Below are 20,637 nucleotides of genomic sequence, written 5' to 3'. Positions count from 1 at the left end.
AGAGAAGCAGCTTTTTTCTTCATCATTTTATCTTTAGGCTCCTGCATCTTTTTTAGGTTGATACAGTAGAAAGTGACATGAAATTAAAACATTTAAACAAAAAAAACAGCCAGAGGAGGTTGAGGATACTTCCTCCTGATTTAAAGCAACCAAGGCTGGCAAAAAGACACTGGAAGAGTAGGTCTCTAGCAAACGTGGCTTTTGAATATAAATATATTTCATTTGAGAATAAAGAGTGAGTAATACAGTTCATGATGAACTCTAATCTAAAATCATGAAATGTTCCATAGAGGCTGGTATAATGAGACAGTATAGAGAAAGACAGCAGCTCAGGTCTTTTCTGGGTCATATAGCCGCATGAGGAGCGTGTGAGTGTGTGCGTGTGTTGGGAGTTGAGGAGAAGGTGAAGAGCCTCAAAGGAGGAAAATTTGTGAAAGTGACATTCCAGAAGATGATGGAATAAAGAAAGAAAAAAAAAAGAGAACATTCAAGAAAATGAATTGGCATATTTCTCTTAGCCTTCTAAATGCCCTCCTTCCATATATATATATATCAGTGTTCAAAAGTTATTAAGAACTTTTAATATGCAAAAATGCATTAAATCAAATGTGACAGTAATGGATGTGCAAAAACGTTGAGTTAATTTAAGATGCAAACAGTAGCTAAGCTTTAGCATATCAGCAGATAAGACATACCCTATGACGACAATGACGAAATCCAGCATGTTCCATCCGTTTCGGACATACGCGTTCTGATGCATCACCAAGCCATATGCTATGATCTTCAGGAAGGTTTCGATAGTGAAAATGATAAGGAAGGCATATTCGACTGTTTCCTGTGGGAGACAGAAAAGGGAGAGAGAGAAATGAATCGATAAGATGAACAACTGTGGAGAGTGTACAATACATAAAAAAAAAAAAAGAACATTACAGCTCACTGCCAAGATTACTCTACTCTCCGTCAAACACATACACGCATGAATTTTTAGATGTGATCAATCACACAATCATAGCCACAGAAGAACTAAATAACTTTGTGCAGCAAAGTTTGCCAGTGTAAATATTTTCAACCCAGGTGAACACAGTTGGAGGGGACAACAAAATGAATCATTTGAGAGTGAAAAGAAGTGAATTTCCAATTAACATCCTTGTCAAAGAATTACTCACTTTAAAGGGGTCATGAAATGGAAAAATCTAATTGTCCTTGATATTTAAGGAAGCACATATATAAATTAATAATATAGAAGGTCATTTTGACTCTCACAATTCTGAGTTTATATCTGCCAGTTATGAGAATCTACAAAAAAAAAAAAAAGATATACATTCAGAATTGAGAGATTATTTCTCGCAGTTCTGAGTTTACAAAGTTTATTTAAAAAATTGCATCGTATAAACTAAGAATTCTCAAAAAAAAACAAAAAATAAAATGAATTTTGATATGTAAACTCAGTTTATATATTCATATTCATAAACTGAATTGTGTACAAGATATAAAAATTCTGAAATGTAAGACAAAGTCGCAATTATTTATTTTATTTTTTTTTCTGTGGTGGAAATTCTGGAAAAAAAAATAGAATTGCGATATGTAAACTCAGAATTCTGGGGAAAAAATTTAATTGTGATAAGCAAACTCAGAATCCTGGAAAAAAAAAAACAGAATTGTGATATGTAAACTCAGAATTCTGAAAAAAAAAAATAGAATTGTGATATGTAAACTCAAAATGCTAGGAAAGAAACAGAACTGTGATATGTAAACTCAGAATTCTATAAAAAAAATAGAATTGCGATATGTAAACTCAGAATGCTGGAAAAAAAAACTGAATTGTGATATGTAAACTCAGAATTCTAAAAAAAAAAATAGAATTGCGATATGTAAACTCAAAAAAAAAATCGAATTGCGATATGTAAACTCAGAATCCTGGAAAAAAAACAGAATTGTGATATGTAAACTCAGAATTCTGAAAAAAAAAAGTAGAATTGTGATATGTAAACTCAAAATCCTAGGAAAGAAACAGAACTGTGATATGTAAACTCAGAATTCTATAAAAAAAAATAGAATTGCGATATGTAAACTCAGAATGCTGGAAAAAAAAACTGAATTGTGATATGTAAACTCAGAATTCTAAAAAAAAAAATTAGAATTGCGATATGTAAACTCAGAATTCTAAAAAAAAAAAAAATCGAATTGCGATATGTAAACTCAGAATCCTGGAAAAAAAACAGAATTGTGATATGTAAACTCAGAATTCTATAAAAAAAATAGAATTGCGATATGTAAACTCAGAATGCTGGAAAAAAAAACTGAATTGTGATATGTAAACTCAGAATTCTAAAAAAAAAATTAGAATTGCGATATGTAAACTCAGAATTCTAAAAAAAAAAAAAAAAAAAAAAAAAATCGAATTGCGATATGTAAACTCAGAATCCTGGAAAAAAAACAGAATTGTGATATGTAAACTCAGAATTCTGAAAAAAAAAAGTAGAATTGTGATATGTAAACTCAAAATCCTAGGAAAGAAACAGAACTGTGATATGTAAACTCAGAATTCTATAAAAAAAATAGAATTGCGATATGTAAACTCAGAATGCTGGAAAAAAAACTGAATTGTGATATGTAAACTCAGAATTCTAAAAAAAAAAAAATTAGAATTGCGATATGTAAACTCAGAATTCTAAAAAAAAAAAAAATCGAATTGCGATATGTAAACTCAGAATCCTGGAAAAAAAACAGAATTGTGATATGTAAACTCAGAATTCTGAAAAAAAAAAAGTAGAATTGCGATATGTAAACTCAAAATCCTAGGAAAGAAACCGAATTGTGATATGTAAACTCAGAATTCTAAAAAAAAAATTAGAATTGCGATATGTAAACTCAGAATTCTGGAAAAAAACAAAATAGAATTGCGATATGTAAACCCAGAATTCTAAAAAAAAAAAAAAAAAAAAAAAAAAAATCGAATTGCGATATGTAAACTCAGAATCCTGGAAAAAAACAGAATTGTGATATGTAAACTCAGAATTCTGAAAAAAAAAGTAGAATTGCGATATGTAAACTCAAAATCCTAGGAAAGAAACCGAATTGTGATATGTAAACTCAGAATTCTGGAAAAAAACTAAATAGAATTGCGATATGTAAACAGAATTCTGTGGAAAAAATAGAATTGCGATATGTAAAGTCAGAATTCTGGGAAAGAAATGGAATTGCAATATGTAAACTCAGATTTCTGGAAGAAATAAAAATGCTATATGTAAACCCAGAATTCTGAGGGGAAAAAACAGAATTGCAAGATTTAAAATCAGAATTCTGAAAAAAAAATAGAATTGCAACATGCAAACAGAATTCTGTGAAAAGAATAGAATTGCCATAGGTAAAGTCAAAATCCTGAGGGGGAAAAAAGCCAAATTGCGAGATATAAAAAAGAACAGAATCATGATATGTAAACTCAGAATTCTGATGAAAAATAAAAAATAGAATTGCGACATTTAAAATCAGAATTCTGAAGGGGAAAAAAATAGAGTTGTCATATGTAAGTTCAGAATTCTGAAGGGAAAAAAACATAATTGCGAAATATAAATTTAGAATTTCAAAAAAAGAGAATTCTGAAAAAAAAAACTTGAGATATAAAGTTCTGAATTGAGACAAAAACTCGTAATTATGTTTTTTTTATTACTCTATGATTAAAAATAATAATAAGAGAAAATGTGTTAGTCAAAAAAATGAAGATGGACAGTGATCTTTTTTTTTTCAACTTTAAAAAAAAAAAAAAAAATAAGCTAACCTCCAAAAACATCATATAAATAACCCTATATATCATCACTATTTTATATCTGTGTCTTGGAAACTGCACTAGCATAAACAGATGAATGTCAACTAAAATTGTCATTGAATAAATGTTATGAGGGAAAATATTGCTCCAAGTGACTAGCCTTTTAGTTACTCCACAACACCTCAACAATAGTGCTGCGTTACTAAAACCCAAAGCGTATTGTTTTTGAAGCATTAAAGCACGCGGCTCAGTCATGGCAGTGGCTAGTGGGTTGTTTTCTGTGCATTGATGGTGTTAGACACAGCCATTTAACTTGTCAAATAGCATCTCTTTATACAAACACACACACAGACTCAAGCTTTCTCCTTTATGTGTGTGTGACAGCTGTGCAAAGGTTGCACAATGAAAGAGGTTAGTTGGCGTGCGTGCGTGCACGTTTAAGTGTAAGGACATTTGGGAAGCTTTTATACGCTGTGGGCCTCGTTTTGCCAACATTTTACAGACGACTGAATGGAGCACTTAGCCCTGTGTAACAGAGAAAGAGCCTTTTGTTACTGCGGGAAAAGAGTAACCCGGCCTCACAGAGCATGCTACTACAGACAGAAAGAGATATGAGTGACAGCAGCGGAGAGAAGTCACCGCCGTACTGAATATGAGATATTTACAGGATGTCAAAGAGGCAATCAAAAACAGATGACACTGAAAAACACATGACAGATACAAACAAATGCACTTGACCAAATTCTAACTTCGCAGTACACATTTAAAGTATATATGTACTCACCTAAAAATCTAATAAAGCTAACGCTGATGTATGCATTACCAGTCAAAAGTGTTTGAACAGTAAGATTTTTAATGTTTTGTAAAGAAGTCTCTTCTGCTGACCAACTTGCATTTATGTGATCCAAAGTAAAGCAAAAACTGTAAAATTTTGATATATTTTTACTATTTAAAATAACTGCTTTCTACTTGAATATATTTTAAAATGTAATTTATTCATGTGATTTCACAGATGAATTTTTAGCATCATTACTCCAGTCACATGATCTTTCAGAAATCTATCTAATATACTGATCTGCTGCTCAAAAAACATTTATTATTATTATTATTATGTGGAAAACAGCTGAGTAGAATTTTTTCAGGTTTCTTTGTTAAATAGAAAGTTCAGAAGAACAGCATTTATCTGAAATAGAAATCTTTTGTAACATTATAAATGTCTTTATCCTCACTTTCTGATGATTTAAAATAAAGACAAATATAATAAAATAAAATAAAAAATAAATAAAACAAATAAAATTAAATTAAATAATAAAATTAAATTAAAAAAAAAAAAAAAAAAAAAAAAACTCTCGATGGCTATGGAAGCCCGTTTCCGCCACTGCATGAAAAATAAGATGCAATAACCTTTTTTAGTCTTATCTCACAATTCTAACTTGTTTCTCAGAAATGTTTGATCTAAACTAGCAAATGTGAATTATAAAGTCAGATTTGCGTGATATAAACTCACAATTGCGAAAAATAAAGTCAAAATAGGAAAAAAAAAACGAAATTCTGACTTTTTTCTCGTAATTCCGAGTTTATTTTGCAATTCTGACTATTTTTCTAGAAATTCTGACTTTTTCCTCAGAATTATGAGATATAAACTCATAATTGTGAGAAAAAAGTCAGAATTGTTTTTATCCCACAATTCTAACTTCATGAGTTTATAAGGTTCATAAAGTCTGATTTTGAGGGGAAAAAAAGGCAAAAAGACTGATATGTTCTCAGAATTTCAATTGCAACTTAAAAAGTCACAACTGCGAGACATAAACTTGCAATTCTAAGAAAAAAAAGTCAGAATTATTACAATTCTGACTTTATAACTCACAATCGCGTGTTTATATCTCAAAAAAAGACAGAATTGCAAAATATAAACTCGCAATTAGGAGAAAAAAGTCATAATTTTGTTTTTTTTCCTCTTTTGACTTTATTTCTCACAATTGTGAGTTTATATCACGCAAATCTGACTTTATAATTCACATTTGCTAGTTTATATCACACAATTCTGAGAAAAAAGTCAGAATTGTGAGGTAAAAAGTCGCAATAACCGTTTTTATCTTTTATTCAGTGGTGGAAACGGGCTTTCATAGATGGCACCGTGAAAGAACGATTAAAACATGAAAACATGGTCTGCAAAAAAATTTCCATAAGATTGATAAAAAAAACCAAGAAAATCCAGTTTGAAATTCACGTTTTTAACACAGCCACTTTGAATGATGTGCTCTCCTAACAAAACAGCCTTTAACTTGTCATATTGTGCAAATAAACAACACTGAAACAAATTTACATATCAAATAAACAAACAGGAGCAGAAGAGCTTCATTAAGCGATATGCTGTTGAGGACAATGTGATACAGCATTCCCAATCCATTACCCCTCTACTTTATTCATCCATCAGCAGAGTGTGAGAATAGAGAGAAAGAGAGAGAGAGGAAAACAGAGGCCTGTGGGGCAATCCATAAATATCTCTGACTCATCTCTGCTTATTTATGCTCTAAAGACTAACTGTACATACTCTCTCACTCACATACACACACACACACACACACACACAAACCATCATTAGCTAGTTTACTAAAACAAAAACATCTTACAAACACATGCCCTAGTGTTCCACACATGCAAATTTCACCTTCAACATCAAAAGCTCAACATCCCTTTTATGTTAATGAAGTCTGTTTTAATTGTTTCGGTTAATGCTGTGGTACATTTTTTGTTTGGATATTTGTTAAGAGCAAAATGAAAAAAATATAATCTACCTTTGTTCAAAACAGCCATGCAATAATTAGATTAAAGTTAAAATGCATTAATGATGGATTTGTTGTACAAAGACGCATCTTTTGACTTCATAAGATGTTAAGTGATATACTGGAGTGATGTGGATTACTTGTATATTATTGTGATGTTTTTAATCAGCTGTTTGGACTCTCATTCTGACGGCACCCATTCACTGCAAATGATCCATTGGTGAGCAAGTGATGTAATGCTACCTTTCTCTAAATCTTTTCTGATGTAGAAACAAACTCATCTACATCCTGGAAGTCCTGGGGTACGGAAACTTCATTTTTGAATAAACTATTCCATTTAACCAAAAATAAACCCACCCTCAAGTCATTACAAATATGTATGACTTTCTTTCTTTCATGAAACACAAAATAAAATGTTCTGAGATGTTCATGAGCTGCTCTTTTCCATATAATGAAAGTACGTAGATGGTGATCAGGGGCTGTGAAGCTCTAAAAAGGACATAAAAGGAGTATAAAAGTGGTATAAAAATCAGTTTAAAATTGAACGGACAAGAGCAGCATGAACATTAAGCAAAATATCTTATTTTGAATTCCACAGAAGAAAGAAAGTATAAATTACTTATTTTAAAGGGAAGTATTCCTTTAAACTCAAAGCTTCTGCAAGCAACACTGACTAATTTGAGATCAGCCCACAACCATAATGAAAATCAAGACTATATGTGACCCTTTGTAGCAAAAGCCAAAAATATATGGTATGGGTCAAAATTAGCGATTTTTCGTTTATGCCAACAAAAATAAGGATATTAAGCAAAGATCATATTCCATAAAGACATTTTGTAAATATATCAAAACTTATTTTTTGGTTAGTAATACACATTGCTAAGAACTTCATTTGGACAACTTTAAAGGCGATTTTCTCAGTATTTTGATTTTTTTGCACCCTCAGGTTCCTATCCTAACAAACCACACAATGAAAAGCTTATTTATTCAGCTTTCAGATGATGCATAAATCTCAGTTTAAAAAAATTGAGGTTTGTGTTCCAGGGTCACATATATTAAACTAAAGTCAATAAAATAGAGCGGAAACACAAACCTTAATTGCTAGCTTTGGAATCCTTAATAACAAACTGATTCACAGAAAAATGTAAGCAAAGAATTATTGTAATATAATGAATACTGAAAGCTAATTTGATTTTGATTTTGTTCTTTTTAGAGTTTTGATTTATTCTATAATTGGTAAATACAGCATGTCATTTTGCATAATCATTGGTTTGAAATGAAGCATGTAAACACACGCACGCACGCACGCACACAAGCAGGCAAATTTGTGCATGTGGCGAATAGCGGCCGTGACATGAGTCAGTGTGACATCATGTCGTTCATCATTCCGGAAACATTACAATGTCCTCTGTTCAAAGTAAAAGAATATACGGCACATTCCAGCAGATGCACTACATTCATCTGGCAGCAAAATATCAATAAATTGATTATGACTTATATCATCCAGTTTGCACAAAAATATTTCACACAGCTTACAATTTTTTATTTTAAGAGTGGTATTTGTCATTATAAGCAATGCCAAGACTTACCTTACTAGCACAAATTATGAAATCGACTGCTGTTCACACTGCTGTTCAAAAATTTGGGGTCAGTACAATTTGGAACGTTTTTTAATGGAGTCTCTTATGCTCATCAAGGATGAGCATAAGAGATTTGATCAAAAATACAGAAAAAAACTGTAATATTGTGAAATGTTTTTGCAATTTCTAATATTGGTTTTCTATTTTAATACATTTTAAAATATTATTTATTTCTGTGATGCAGCGCTGAATTTTCATCAGCCACTACTCCAGTCTTCAGTGTCACATTATTCTTCAGAAACCATTCTAATATGCTGATTATCAATGTTGGAAACAGTTGTGCTGCTTTTTTTTTTGGAACCTGTGATACTTTTTTCTTTCATTCTTCAATGAAAAAAAGTAAAAAGAACAGCATTTATTTAAAATAGAAATCTTTTCTAACAGTCTTTACTATCACTTTTAATCAATTTAACACATCCTTGCTGATTACAAGTATTAATTTCTTTAAAAAAAAAGAAAAAAAGAAAGACAAGAAAAAGGCCCACAAAATGTGAAGCTTTTTCCAACACTGATTATAAATCAGCACATTAGAATTATTTCTGAAGGGTCACGTGACACTGAAGACTAGTAATGATGCTGAAAATTCAGCTTTGCATCACAGGAATAAATTATATTTTACAGTATATTAAAACAGAAAACTGTTATTTTAAATTACAATATTATTTCACAAAATTACATTTTTTCCTGTATTTTTGATCAAATATACTAACATGTTTCTCACATTTTGATGGTTTAATTAAACTTGTAAGGTCATTAAAAGGTAACATTGTTCACTTTCGGCCACTACTCTATATGTATTATAGATATTATAACAATATAGTTATATTAATATATTATATTCTGTTATTCTATTGTTTTATTTATTACAATACACTAAATTTCTTCTTGTTAATTTTGCTTAAAAAAAATGAATATAATAGTAAACTTGAATATATAGAGTAACCTTAACTAGATTTTTATGAGGCAATAAGTTTATGTTAAAATTAACTAATTTTAACATAAATCTGTCCCTGGACCACAAAACCAGTGTCAATTTTTTGAATAAATAAGCTTTCCATTGATGTATGGTTTGTTAGAATATGACAATATTTGGTTGAGATACAACTATTCTGGAATTTAAGGGTGCAAAAAAAATAAAATAAAAAATATTGGGGGAAAAAAAAAAATCAAAATATTGGGGAAATCACCTTTAAAGTTGTCCAACTGAAGTTCTTAGCAATGCATATAACTAACCAAAAATTACGTTTTGATATATTTTTGGTAGGAAATGTACAAAATATCTTCATAGAGCATGATCTTTACTTAATATCCTAATGATTTCTGGCATAAAAGAAAAATCAGTCATTTTGACCCATACTATATTTGGCTATAGCTACAAATATACCTGTGCTACTTAAGACTGGTTTTGTGGTCGCATATTAAATTTACAGTGTAAATATAATTAAGAGCATTGAAGGCTTTGAAAGCCTTTTTTAATATATAAATTTACATGTACATTGAGGTCTTGATGTAATTTGACTAGTAATTTCAAAATAGAAAACGCAATGTGACACGGGCTGAAGCTTGGTATTTCTGAGCGAAAAGGAAAAATGCATTAAGACATGTCTCTACCTCCTCTACTTCCATCTTTCTTTCTCTCTTGTCTGTATAGATCCGTCAGTCTACACAAGGAAAGCTGGAGGGAGCGGAGACCACTTCATAGAGTTACCCCTCTACCTCCTACGGTGTGTGTTTGTGTGTGTGTGGGCTTGTTGAACAAGAGTGAAAACAACCGTGTCCCGGCACAGGAAGTGCTTTTCTCCAGGAAAAAGGAACACAAATAGAAAAGATCCTGATCATGAACATGCTATAGAAATATGACGGTATTTCCAATGACCTTGCAGTCATAAACTTGAATGCATGAAGACAGGCAGCTGAATGCAGCATGTACTGTATTCCACCTCCTCTCTCGCTCCTCTCGTTCAGTAACCCAGCAACAAACCGCATCCTTTCTCATAATTCAGCGCTGTTTAGAATTCAGTGTTCTTTTTGGTGCTGTTCCAACCCTGACCACTGAGTGGCAGTGCATGGGGGCAGCAGCAGGCAATAAATGACTGAACACTAATGAGGAGATAAAGCTCCCGCATTAAAGATCATGATCTGCTATCATACTGCAATTCAACACTGCATCTCGGATTCCATTCAGATATTCATTTATCACACAATGACCTCTGGTGCAAAGCAATTTCACCTGAAAATGTGCTCTCTGATTGAACAAAGCGGACTATCAAAGCAGAAGCATTTGAGCTGAGTGTTAAAGGGACAGTTCACCCTAAAATTCTGTCATTATTTAGACAGCCTCAGGTCAAGTCCATATAAACTCTGTCGTTCTTTGAACACAACTAAGCAGCTCTTTTCTATACAACGAAAATGGAAGTTTTATATGGTTTGGACATAAACAACAATTAAAAATTTTGAGGTCGGTAAGATTTTTCAACAACATTTTTCTTTATTTAGGACTCTATGATTTCTGTCATGAAAAAAAAAAAAACTTTAAAGGATTGGTTCAATTCCAGAATAAAAATTTCCCCATAATTTACCCCATGTCATCCAAGATGTTCATGTTTTTCTTTCTTCAGAAATTAAGGTTTTTAAAGAAAAACATTCCAGGATTTTTTTATCCATATATTGGACTTCAACGGGAGCCAGTGGGTTAAAGGTCCAAACTGCAGTTTCATTGCAGCTTCAAAGTGCTCTACACGATCCCAGCCGAGGAATAAGGGTCTTATCTAGTGAAGCGATTGGTCATTTTCTAAAAAAAAAAAACAAAATACACATTTATATACTTTTTAACCACAAATGCACATCTTGCACCAGCTCGATCTCACGCATTACATAATCACGTTGGAAAGATCATGCCTGACGTAACCTGAAGTACCGACCCAGTGTTTACAAAGCAAACGTGCAAATAAAGTCCAACGGTCTTCACAAAAAAAAAGCTAAAACGATGTCTGATGATTTTGATTTTGGAGATGAACCTTTTGAAACCAAAATTCACAGACAAAGGACTAACCACTCATGATCTTTACAATGTGATTACGTAATGTGTGAAGTCAGGGACGCGCATCGCAGAGCTAGTGCATGACGACTTTTTGTGGTTAAAAAGTATTTTTTTCAGAAAATTACTGATCGTCTGCTAGATAAGACACTTATTCCTTGGCTGGGATCATGTAAAGCCCTTCAAAGCCGCAGTGAAACTGCAATTTGGACCATCAACAAGTTTGTCAAATGGTGCGTCAACCCCACCACTGAAGTTCACTATATGTGACTTTGTGCATTACGTAATCATGTCGGAAAGGTCACGCCCGGTTAGTTCTTCGTCTGTGTATTTTTGTTAAAAAAGGTAGCGTAGGGTGAAAAACTTTATCTTATTTTCTCCTCCAACTTCAAAATCATCCGACATCGTTATTTTACCTTTGCACGTTCGCTTTGTAAACACTAGGGCGGTGACCTTTCCAACGTGATTACGTAATGCGCCAAGTCGTGGATGCAGATCTAGTGCAAGACAAGCATTTATGGTTAAAAAGTGTATACATTCTTATTTTTTTTTTAGAAAATGACAGATTGTTTCGCTAGATAAGACCCTTATTCCTCGGCTGGGATCGTGTAGAGGCCTTTAAAGCTGCATTGAAACTGCAATTTTTAACTTCAACCCATTGGTCACCATTGAAATCCATTATGTGGAGAAAAATCCTGAAATGTTTTCTTCAAAAACCTTAATTTCTTTTTGACTAAAGAAAGAAAGACATGAACATCTTGGATGACATGGGGTTGAGTAAATTATCAGGACAGAAGGGTCTTATCTAGCAAAATAATCGGTTCGTTTCTAAAATTTTTACACAGTTTATATACTTTTTAACCTCAAATGCTCATCTTGTCTAGCTCTGTGCATTCCAGTTCAAGATTAGGGTTAGGTCAAAACTCCCATCTCATTTTCTACATCGCAGCAGAAGTACCAACCCATTGTTTACAAAGTGAACATGCAAAGAAGATCAAACGCCCTTTACAAAAAAAGGTAAAACAGCGATGTAGGACGATTTTGAAGTTGGAGGAGAAAATGAGTTGGGAGTTTTTCGACATACCCTAACTCTCTTGAACCGGAATACACAGAGCAGACGCAGAGCTAGATAAGATGAGCATTTGAGGTTAAAAAGTATATAAATAGTAATTTTTTTTAGAAAATAACCAACTGTTTTGCTAGATAAGACCCTTCTTCCTCAGCTGGGACCGTTTAGAGCCCTTTGAAGCTGCATTTAAACTGCATTTTGATAGTTCAAACTCGCAGCCACCATAGAAGTCCACTATATAAAGAACATTCCTAAAATGTTTTCCTCAAAAACATAATGATCTGTAAATAAATGATCTGTACAATTTTGTTCTGGAAGAGAATGTCTCCTTAAATGTGACAGAAATCCTTATAATAATCCAGAATCTACAAAATCTTTACAAATACAGCCTGTTTGCCGTTTCAGGCACTGCTGAAAATAAATTACCTTTTATATTAAAGCTTTATCTGCATCTATTATGTCTTTGTGTCCCTGCAAGTGCCTCTGCATGTTAGTAAGTGTGATTCTCAAATCTGACTTGACTCAATGGCCATCAGCAAGATCGCTTATTTATGCCTGAGCACGAGATCACCTGAGGAAAACTCAACCAGGATGCAATGCTGATGCCAGAGACTCATATACACACAATATTCAGAGAACAGCAACACCAGCAGCTTCTACACTTACACATGAACACCTGAACACCACTCAACACTGAATTTAAAGGGGACATATAATCAAAATATATACATATGCTATAATCGGATACCTGCTGCATCTACCAACCCAACCCCATATTTTGGTTAGTCTTTCTCTGCAAGCATGTGAAAAAACAAGCATGTCAGATTTTGTTCCTCCCATGACACAGGAAGGGGATCTTATTATAATATTACCGCACCTTAATCTGCAATTTTCCACCCACGGCACCGTCATTTTGTTTTTACAAATGACAACAGTGTACCAGTTCTAATGCCATGGCAAAAGTTCGAGCAAAGCATGCTAACTGTTTTGTCATTATTTAAAGTCCCAGTCTCTGGAAAACTGCTGACTTGGCAACACTGAAGTACAGCTCTGTTCTGAAAAAGGGGGCGGGGAGCAGCAGCTCATTTGCATTTAAAGAGACATACACGGCACAAAAACGGCGTGTTTCTGCTTCCACTCAAAATTGTTATTTTTAAAATGATATAATGAATCTGTGGGTTATTTTGAGCTGAAACTTCACAGACACATTCTGGGGACACCTGAGACTTATACTACATCACGTAAAAAGGGTCATAATAGGTCTCTTTTAAACAGTTGAGGAAAAGACAAAAATAAACATTTAAATAAATAAAAAAACTTGTATTGTTCTGTATTAGACAAACTGAAAATCTGTTTCAGAAAAAGACAAGAACTTTGATGTCATCTTAACTCTCTCTTTATATATAAAGAAATAAAACATTTTTCTACAATTTCAGAACAACAAAAAAGGGGTTAAAAACAACTTTCTCCACCTCAGAATTTTTTTTCTTATATAATAATATTATAATACTGTAGTACAATTTTCATGATCAAATTTTCATATTTATTTATTTTTTTTTTTTTTTAAATAAAATTAGAAACTGGGATTGTTTTTAACTATTGTGATTTAATTTGATCATGAAAATTGTGATACATATAATCACAATTTTCATGATCAAATTAAATCACCATAGATCAAATCAATCCAAGTTTCTATATATATGTATATATATATATATATATATATAAAAATAATCAAATATATATATATGCACTTTATCCTAAAGCAAAAAAAGACATAAACAAATATAAACAATAAACAAAAAATTCCAATATTAAAAAAATCCACTTTATAATTTTCCATCACGCTGTAAATGCATGTTATCCTAAAGAAACAAACAAATAAACAAACAAACAAACAAACAAACAATAAATGAATAAAAATCTAACATTTCTATATAGTTTATAAAATAAAAAAATATATATTCACCTCTCAAATAATTTTTTGATTATATAATAATATTATAATACAGCCCTATTTTCATGATTAAAAAAAATCATAAATCAACTGTTAATTTATATTTGTAATTTTTGCTCATCCAGTAAATGCATGTTATCCTAAAAGGAAAAAAGAAAATAAAAGAAAACATTAAAATATTAAAGATATTAAAATGTAAATAAAAAAAAAAATCTAATTTAAAAAAAAAAAAAAAAAGAAAAAAATTTTGATTAGCAACTCAAATCTCAGTTATAGTTTTTCCTGAAATGTTTAAGATTATGAATGCTACTGGCATTTCATGCTGTCTGTACATTAGAGCATGACATTTACATTTATTCGTTTAACTGATGCTTTTATCCAAAGTGACTTAATGTACATATGCAATAATGCGTTTAGAAATGAAATGGCTGTAACTATAACTAATGGTATTAAAGATACAATTTGAAATGTTAGCAAATGCAGAGCATGTAAACTAGACATCAAACTCCACGACACTCTTTCTCTCTCCTCTCACACACTCCATTACACAGAATCCTACTAATCGAAATACATACAAAACACACACAGTGTGGCACACAAAATCAAACACTCTCATCAATGTTACGCATGCATATACGCACGAACGGACAGTGGCTTTCCAAAGCCGTCAAACCCACGCTCGCTAAGATAAAGAGCACTGGGAAGTCAGCGCATCTGGTGAAAATAAGCAGTTAGCTAAGTGATTAAACATACACTTCAGCCTTCATCACCGCTGGGGTCTGGAGACACAGCCAGACACACAAACACACACACACACAAATCTCATTTCCCTCAGAGAAATCAGTGGTTTCTCCTGCCGAACAGGTTTAAGCTTAACATCAGTCTTCTCATGGTGCAGTTTTGCACTTGGGACTGATTCCATCTCAAATTTTGCTCTATTTTAAGCTCGTCTTATCTCACAGTGACTCTAATATAGGTTAAACCTGACAACTGTGTGGAAACAACGGTGAAAGCTTACGTAGGCCAGAATGTGCTGTGTTTGCTGTTATTTGTCCTTTCTTGTAAGGATAAATGTGTTCTAGAAACAATGTTAAAACCTGAAAAATCTGCATTGTGGTCAACCTCAAGGAGAAAAGATTCATAAAGGGACTAGTTTGCCATCAAAAAACACCAAAGTACTGCGTTTTGAAAATGCAAGATAAAAAAATAAAATAAAAAGTAAAAAAATAATGGTGGCTTGAGGCAATAATGCCACTGAGAGTGACCAAAATGCCAGCAAATTCAAACTGCGTGGGACAAAAAGCTCCTTGCTTTCAGAATAGCATTAAAAAATTCTTATACATTACATAAAGCCAAGTTAATCATTCTAATTATTCAGTTGAAAACTTATTTAAATGAATTAAGCTGAACTATTTGACATAAATGGGGCACGCACAGAGTGTTTTACATGGTTACATGCAAAATATACCACTATATAAGGCACACAAATATCCCATTATATCCACTCCAAGGGGCATAAAATAAATACAAAAAAAAATGAAATAAATAAAATATAACATATATATATATATATATATATATATATATATATATATATATATATATATATATATATATATATATATATATATATATTTAAATTTATTCTGTTATATTTTATTTATTTTATTTTATTTTGTATTTATATATATATATATATATATATATATATATATATATATATAATTGTCAGATTGATTACATTTTAAAAGATTAATTAAACTGATAATGTTTTATGCCATCATTTGATAATAATCTTTTTAAATAATTTTTTTGACATCAGAAATTAAAGAGACAACACAGAACAAAGAAAGAAAAGAAAAGTCCCATTAAATCCACTACAGGGGGCATAAAAAAATAAATAATAAAATCAAATAAAAAAATAAAATAAAATACTTAATTTCCAGCACTAGTATCATGATTGTATGTATTTTACATACATCATTCTAGGAAGTAAATTAAAAAATAATTGTGACATTGATTACATTTTAAAAGCTTAATTAAACTGTTAATGTTTTATGCCATCATTGATAACCATAATTATTTATATATTTTTTTGATATCAAAAATTCAGAAAAATTAAAGAGACAACACAGAATAAAGAAAGAAAAGAAAGAAAAGTCCCATTAAATCCACTCCATAAAATAAAATAATAAAATAAAATAAAAATAAAATAAAAAAAAAAAAATAAAACTTAAAATCCGACACTAGTATCATGATCTTATGTATTTTACATTACTCCAGGGGAAATAAAATCAACTCAAATCAAATAAAATAAAATAAAATAATAAACAAAATAAAATAAAATAACATAAAAACTTAATTTCCAACACCAGTATTATGATCTTATGTATTTTCATCATTCTATGAAGTAAAATAAAAATTGTCACATTGATTACATTTTAAAAGCTTAAATCCAGAAAAATTAAAGAGACAACACAATATAATATAAAGAAAAGAAAAGAAAGAAAAGTCCCATAAATCCACTTTAGGGGGTATAACATAAAATAAAATAAAATAAAATAAAACTTAATTTTCGACACTAGTATCATGATCTTATGTATTTTTCATCATTCTGTGAACTACATTCAAGTAAACATGATTAAACATGATTTTAGGTAAAATTTTGCATATTTCTAAAGTCAAGGGTGCATTTTACATGCTGTTAAAAAATAAAAAAAACCTTTTTAATCACCTAGCTTTTTGCAGTTCACTAAAAGGACCCTGTGGTGTGGCAAATGCATTTATAACTGTCCAAATATTCCACACAGTCAATATGAGATAACAAAAACAGCATGTATAATTATAAACGAATTAGAAAAATGCAGTTTAAAACAGTCACACGGCAGGACAATGCCGTCACAGCTTGAAATGTCACGTCACCCATCCATTATAATCACTGTACCATGTTACTTACGAGCTTTGTTAGTGTCATTTTACATGTAATAATTCCCAAAATAAGCCTGCAACATGTTGGTGTAGCAATAATAATTCACTTTAAGATTAACAGAAGCCAATGTAAGTTTCCATCGTGATATACAACATGACACACGTGTGTGTGCGTATGCACAGGAAAGGTTGGAGACTGTGAATATTATTGGCCATGAAAAGGGCACGCTTGTACACAGCAGTGTTCAGCAGGAGCTGCCTGGAGCCTTCAATCTACTGCTAGAAACAGTCAGGAATAACCTTATACCAGACTCTGCGTCTGTGTTTGTGGCTGATGAAGAAATGTGACTGTCTAAAACAGGCTCATGAACCTAAGACAGAGGTACCAAATGATGGTTTTCCACACTCATACCTGCTGCAAGCCACATTTGTGAGCAGCATATTGTATGTAAGGAAAGGCAACCGCAAGCCAAGTATGGTAGAGAATACTTGACTAGGGAAGGCTTGACTCAGACAGGTACGTCATCAGCGGAGCTAGAGCTTGGGGCTTCAGGATGTGTTGACTGCATCTCAAATACTCGACTGAAGATGTTCCTTTTTTGGCAAACTGACGCATGATGTATTTGAAGCAGGAATTCTATGGTTTATGGATTGATAACACTAAGCTGATATGCAGTAGTGAAGTTGTAAACAAATTATCTTCAGGTTTTTGAACAGACATTCAAATTGAACATCAAATTGAGCAACACAACTGACACGTTCAAGGCCCAGAAAGGTAGTAAGAACATAAATAAAACCTTTTGATTACTTGCTTTTGATACTTCATTTGAACTAATCATTATTGCCTCATTGCTATTATAAGTATTTTAAGTCATTTCAAAGACTTTTGTTCACTTAGATCTCTTTTTATTATCACAATAACATTAATTACTCGATTTCTCGATTAATCGTCAGAATAATCGACAGATTACTCAATGTCCTAGTAAGTAGTCCATGTGGCATCAGTGGTTCAACCAGAATGTTATGAAGCTACGAGAATACTTTTTGTGCACAAAGAAAACATGCTCTCGTGAATGCGTGATAAAGACTAATACGGAAGAGAAGAAACTGTTGAATAAAGCCGTTATTTTTGTTTTCTTTGCACACATTACGGTTGAACCACTGATGTCACATGGACTATTTTAACAATGTCCTTAATAGCGCTGTCACTTACAATTATTTTGGTAAGCAAATGATCTGTCGATTATTCTGACAATTAATCGAGTATTCGGGTAATTATGATTCATAAATAATATGGTTTTTGCAGTAATAAAAAGAGATCTAAGTAAACAATAGTCTTTAAAATGACTTGAAATACATACAGTTGAAGTCAAAAGTTTTCATACACCTTGCAGAGTCTGGAAAATGTTAATTATTTTACCAAAAATGTATGTAGTACTGACCCAAATAAGATATTTTAAAATAAAAAAACGTTTACATTCCACAAGTAAAAAAGTGTAGTGATAGTTGTTGAGTCCCTTTGTTTGTTCTGAACAGTCAAACTGCATGCTGTTCTTCAGAAAAATCCTTCAGGTCTTACAAAATCTTTGGTTTTTCAGCATTTTTGTGTATTTGAACCCTTTCCAACAATGACTATATGATTTTGAGACCCATCTTTTCACACTGAGGACAACTGAGGGACTCATATGCAACTATTACAGAAGGTTCAAACACCCACTGATGATCCAGAAGGAAACACGATGCATTAAGAGCCGGGGGGTGAAAACTTTTGAACAGAATGAAGATATTATTATCTTATTTTGCCTAAATATCATATTTTTTTCCATTTAGTACTGCCCTTCAAAAGCTACAGAAGATACTTACATGTTTCATAGAAGACAAAATAAGTTAATTTTACCCTGATCTTCGAATTCAAAACGTTTTCACCCCCGGGCTCTTACTGCATTGTGTTTCCTTCTGGATCATCAGAAAGTGTTTGAACCTACTGTAATAGTTACATATGAGTCCCTCAGTTGTCCACAGTGTGAAAATACAGATCTTAAAATCATACAGGCATTGTCGGGAAGGGTTCAAATACAGAAAAATGCTGAAAACCAAAGATTTTTCTGAAGAACAACGGGCAGTTTAACTGTTCAGGACAAACAAAGGACTCATGAACAACTATCAAAAACACAGAGTCAGAGTCATTTTTATAAATTTAACTAATATTTTCTCTTGCGGACTATATGTAAACATCTTTTATGTGAAATATCTTAATCAGGTCAGTACCAAAAAAAAATAAGATGCATTTTGTATCATCCCTCTTTTTTTTTTTTCTTTTTTTTTTTAAATAATTAACATCTTGCAGATTCTGCAAGGTGTATGTAAACTTTTGACCTCAAATGAATTTATTAATTGAATCATAGCATTTGTGAATTTACAATAGCATTATGCCTAATTGTGCTTTTTAAATGTGTTTAACATATCATACAGTCTTGGAAAACAGTCTAAAAATGAGTTTAATGCATTCTCGTCCTTAGAATGCACCACTTCCGGTATGTTGCAGGTTACTTGATGAGCTTTTTTTTTTTAATCGAGCACTTGAGTTGACTAACGGAACTGTAACAGCCCTTGTCTTTACTACCTTTCTGGGTCTTGAATGTATCAGCTGCGTTGCTGTCTATGCAGGGTCAGAAAGCTCTTGGATTTCATCAAAAGTATCTTAATTTGTGTTCCAAAGATGAACAAAGCTCATACAGGTTTGGAACAAAATAAGGGTGAGTAATTAATTACATAATTTTCATTTTAGGGTGAACTATTCCTTTAAACACTACACATACAACCAGAAGCCTTACACAATACACATTTCTGTACGGTAAATACATCAGAGTTTCACGCTACAGTTTTCAAACATTTCTGAATAACGTATGCTATTGGCTTTCATTCCAAGTACATTAGTGCAAAGTGAGAGAAGGTCATAGTTATTGTCTGTGCATTGTACCTCACAAACGCTGTCGTCGCTTGACTTGTTTTGAACCCAGAACACTCCTTTGAGAGTTTTCACTTTCTATACTCCAATACTCAACCCTTTATCACCTAGAAAGGCCAAATGAAAGCTGAGACCTTTGGGTAATGAAGTCCCTTAGAAATAGGACACCTAATACACAGTGAACTCATGCATAAAAAGAGGCATAGAAACACCTCATAACACAGCACAGACGTTATTGTTGTTCTGTAGTGGCAGAATGGCAAATGAAAAGGTACATGGCTGCTGTAATATACACTGAAAAAGCATTACATTATTCATAACCGTGTGGTGCTAAACAGGTGGTTATCACTTAAACACTGGAGGACTGTCCTATTTCACATACTGTACTTCGGTGCTATTCTATGTCAAAAAGCCTCTTGAATTTTGAAATGAATTTTAAAATGTAATTTATTCCTTTGATACAAAGCTAATTTTTCAGCATCATTA

General features: G+C 32.1%; 1 protein-coding gene across 13 annotated transcripts in view; it reads right to left on the bottom strand.

Annotated features, from left to right (window-relative positions):
• cacna1da (calcium channel, voltage-dependent, L type, alpha 1D subunit, a) overlaps positions 1-20,637 on the bottom strand; it is a 110,780-nt gene that overhangs the window by 78,243 nt on the left and 11,900 nt on the right. For all 13 annotated transcript variants that reach the window (XM_051122141.1, XM_051122142.1, XM_051122143.1 and 10 more), the window contains exon 4: positions 696-835. In XM_051122141.1, the coding sequence (XP_050978098.1) occupies positions 696-835 (140 nt within the window). The remainder of the gene's footprint in view (positions 1-695; positions 836-20,637) is intronic.

Source organism: Labeo rohita, chromosome 11, assembly GCF_022985175.1.
Source record: "Labeo rohita strain BAU-BD-2019 chromosome 11, IGBB_LRoh.1.0, whole genome shotgun sequence".
Taxonomy (NCBI): Eukaryota; Metazoa; Chordata; class Actinopteri; order Cypriniformes; family Cyprinidae; genus Labeo; species Labeo rohita.
Note: the sequence above shows the minus strand (reverse complement) of the source record. Positions and strands in the feature narration are given on the sequence as shown.